The sequence below is a fragment of the Cryptomeria japonica genome, chromosome 8 (assembly GCF_030272615.1).
Source record: "Cryptomeria japonica chromosome 8, Sugi_1.0, whole genome shotgun sequence".
NCBI lineage: Eukaryota > Viridiplantae > Streptophyta > Pinopsida > Cupressales > Cupressaceae > Cryptomeria > Cryptomeria japonica.
Window position 1 is genome coordinate 630,560,934 of NC_081412.1, and position 2,273 is coordinate 630,563,206.

The 2,273-nt window shown below is 33.8% G+C and overlaps 1 protein-coding gene across 1 annotated transcript; it reads left to right on the forward strand.

Annotated features, from left to right (window-relative positions):
* The first annotated feature begins 72 nt into the window (after positions 1-72).
* On the forward strand, positions 73-1,496 carry LOC131857846 (AP2-like ethylene-responsive transcription factor AIL7). Its single transcript, XM_059210602.1, has 4 exons — positions 73-152; positions 470-520; positions 681-757; positions 895-1,496. Exons 1-4 carry the CDS (start codon positions 73-75, stop codon positions 1,494-1,496), a joined length of 810 nt encoding a protein of 269 aa, XP_059066585.1.
* Positions 1,497-2,273: the final 777 nt, after the last annotated feature.

The following is a 2,273-nucleotide window of genomic DNA, read 5'->3' on the forward strand; positions in this document are numbered from 1 at the left end:
GTATCTTATTAAGCTTTGTATAGCAGTTTCAACTAACCCTTTTTACTTCTTTTTTTTGACCTCCTGTATCAAATGCAGAGACAAAACTATGAGACAGAGTTGACAGAGATGAGGAACATGTCAAAGGATCAATATATTCAATTCATAAAGAGGTAATTAGGTTTCGTCCCATCTATGCATCGATAGGGGTTAGGAAAATGTAGAGCAGTAGATCTGGAGAAAGATCTCAGTGAGTATCATAATTGTTTTCCTGGGTGCTAGATTATTTCAATTTGGAGCAGAATGTGTAATAGTAAAAAACAGCTTCTTAGGACCTGTTATAATGTTTAATTTGATTTATATTTATACATTTTAGAATTCAGTTTATAATATTGGTACGAATTGTTTGTGGATTTAATACATTGACATAATATTTTCATTACTTGAATATTTTTTTTTCTCAAACCCTTACCATATGTCAATTTTGCAGGAGTAGCGATAGCTTTTCTAGGGGAACATCAGCCTACCACGGTGTAACACGGTTTGGATTTTATAATTTATTTAGATGAACTTATATTTTTATCTTAAACATTACTATGAAAAAGATGAAATTAATTTAAATCTCTCTGAGATAAACTAACTAATTTAAAAGCCAGCACTGACCAAATGTATCTCTACAAATCCATGATATGGCTTGGCAGGTGTCCTAGTGATGGAGGGTGGCAGGCTAGGATTGGCGGGGTTGCTGGGTACAAAAATCTGTATCTGGGAACATTCGGTGAGCCCATCTTTCTCAGTCTGTAGTACAATATTTCCAATAAATCCTAGTACCGTACATTGAACTATAGTTCCACATAAATGCATCCAATAATCAAACCAGATGAAAAGGCTAATGATTCTTGTTTGAACTCACAGATGATCAGGAAGGTGCTGCAGAGGCTTATGACATTGCTGCCATTAAATATAGAGGAAAAAAAGCTGTTACGAACTTTGACACAAGCAGATATGATGTGAAAGCCATCAGGAACAACACACTACCTGTAGGAAGGAATGCAAAGCGAACCAGAGTTGAAGAAGAAGATAAGGAAAGCATTGGGAAAAATGATGATTTTCCATACAATCTGTTTCGCTTCAAACCTGCAACCATAAATTCGCAAAGAACTGACAACTTATCTTCCTTCGCAAACTGTATTGCACCCACAGCCGTTAATTGGCAAACTAACCATGGACTGGAGATGGGAGGTTCCTCTGTTCCATCAAACACTTCTCTGGCATTTCCATTCTCTTGTATTCGGAAAGGATTTGTTGTTTCAAAGGTACCAGCTTTTGAAAACCTTCTGTCTTTGTGTACCCCTACATCCTGCTTCCCTGGACAGTCCTCAGGTCTTGTGAGTGCTGGTCATGATAACTTAATGCCTGAAGCACCCTCTCTTCAGGTTTCAGAAAGTGGGCGTGGTACAGGAGCAGCATGCCAACTTCCTATTAAATTCAATATCTGGAGTAATATAAGGATGTAAAAATATTAGTTGTCTCCAAAAAGGATTCTAAATGTCTTACGCCAAAGTTTTAGTGTATGCTATTGAAACTTGTGTTGAGAAACTTTCAGAATTTATTTTATCATGTTTTTCATATTTTATCATTTCAGATGTCAAAATCTTAATTATCTTCAAATAGAATTCTAAGTGTGTTATTGTCTAATAGTAGAGTGTGATTAAATTTGTCTTAAGATACTTTAGAAAAACTTTTTTTATCATGCTTTTCACATTTTGAAAACCTGATTCTGATTTTTGATATATCTAATCTTGATGAAGTATTCTCTCAATTTTATATGGTTTATAGTGTGTTGTTTAAATTTATTTTATGACAACATAGAGATTTAATTTAACATGCCCTTTAGATTTTTGAAGGCGTGGGTCTGATTCTAAGGAGATTTATGTCCTCCTTATGTTGCAGGTTAAATATTTAATTGAAGTTTTGTTTTTCTAAACAATATTGTTGTGATTTCCTCTTCCATCTTTTCTGGTCTGGTCATTACGAATATATCTAGTATGGGAGAAGTATATGAAATATGTTGAACACTCTAGTAATGCAAAGTTTGTATAATTATATTGTTATTGTTGTGATTTCCTCTTCCATCTTTTCTGGTCTGGTCATTACGAATATATCTAGTATGGGAGAAGTATATGCAATATGTTGAACACTCTAGTAATGCAAAGTTTGTATAATTATATTGTTGCGATTTTATTTTATTTCCGTGAGTGTTCTATATAAAAAATGAATAAGGTTCATTTATT

Coding starts and splice junctions, on each gene's coding strand:
- LOC131857846 (XM_059210602.1), top strand. CDS start 73: ATGCAGAGACAAAACTATGAGACAGAGTTGACAGAGATGAGGAACATG. Junction 153..469: donor TATATTCAATTCATAAAGAG/GTAATTAGGTTT, acceptor TCAATTTTGCAG/GAGTAGCGATAGCTTTTCTA. Junction 758..894: donor TCTGTATCTGGGAACATTCG/GTGAGCCCATCT, acceptor TTGAACTCACAG/ATGATCAGGAAGGTGCTGCA.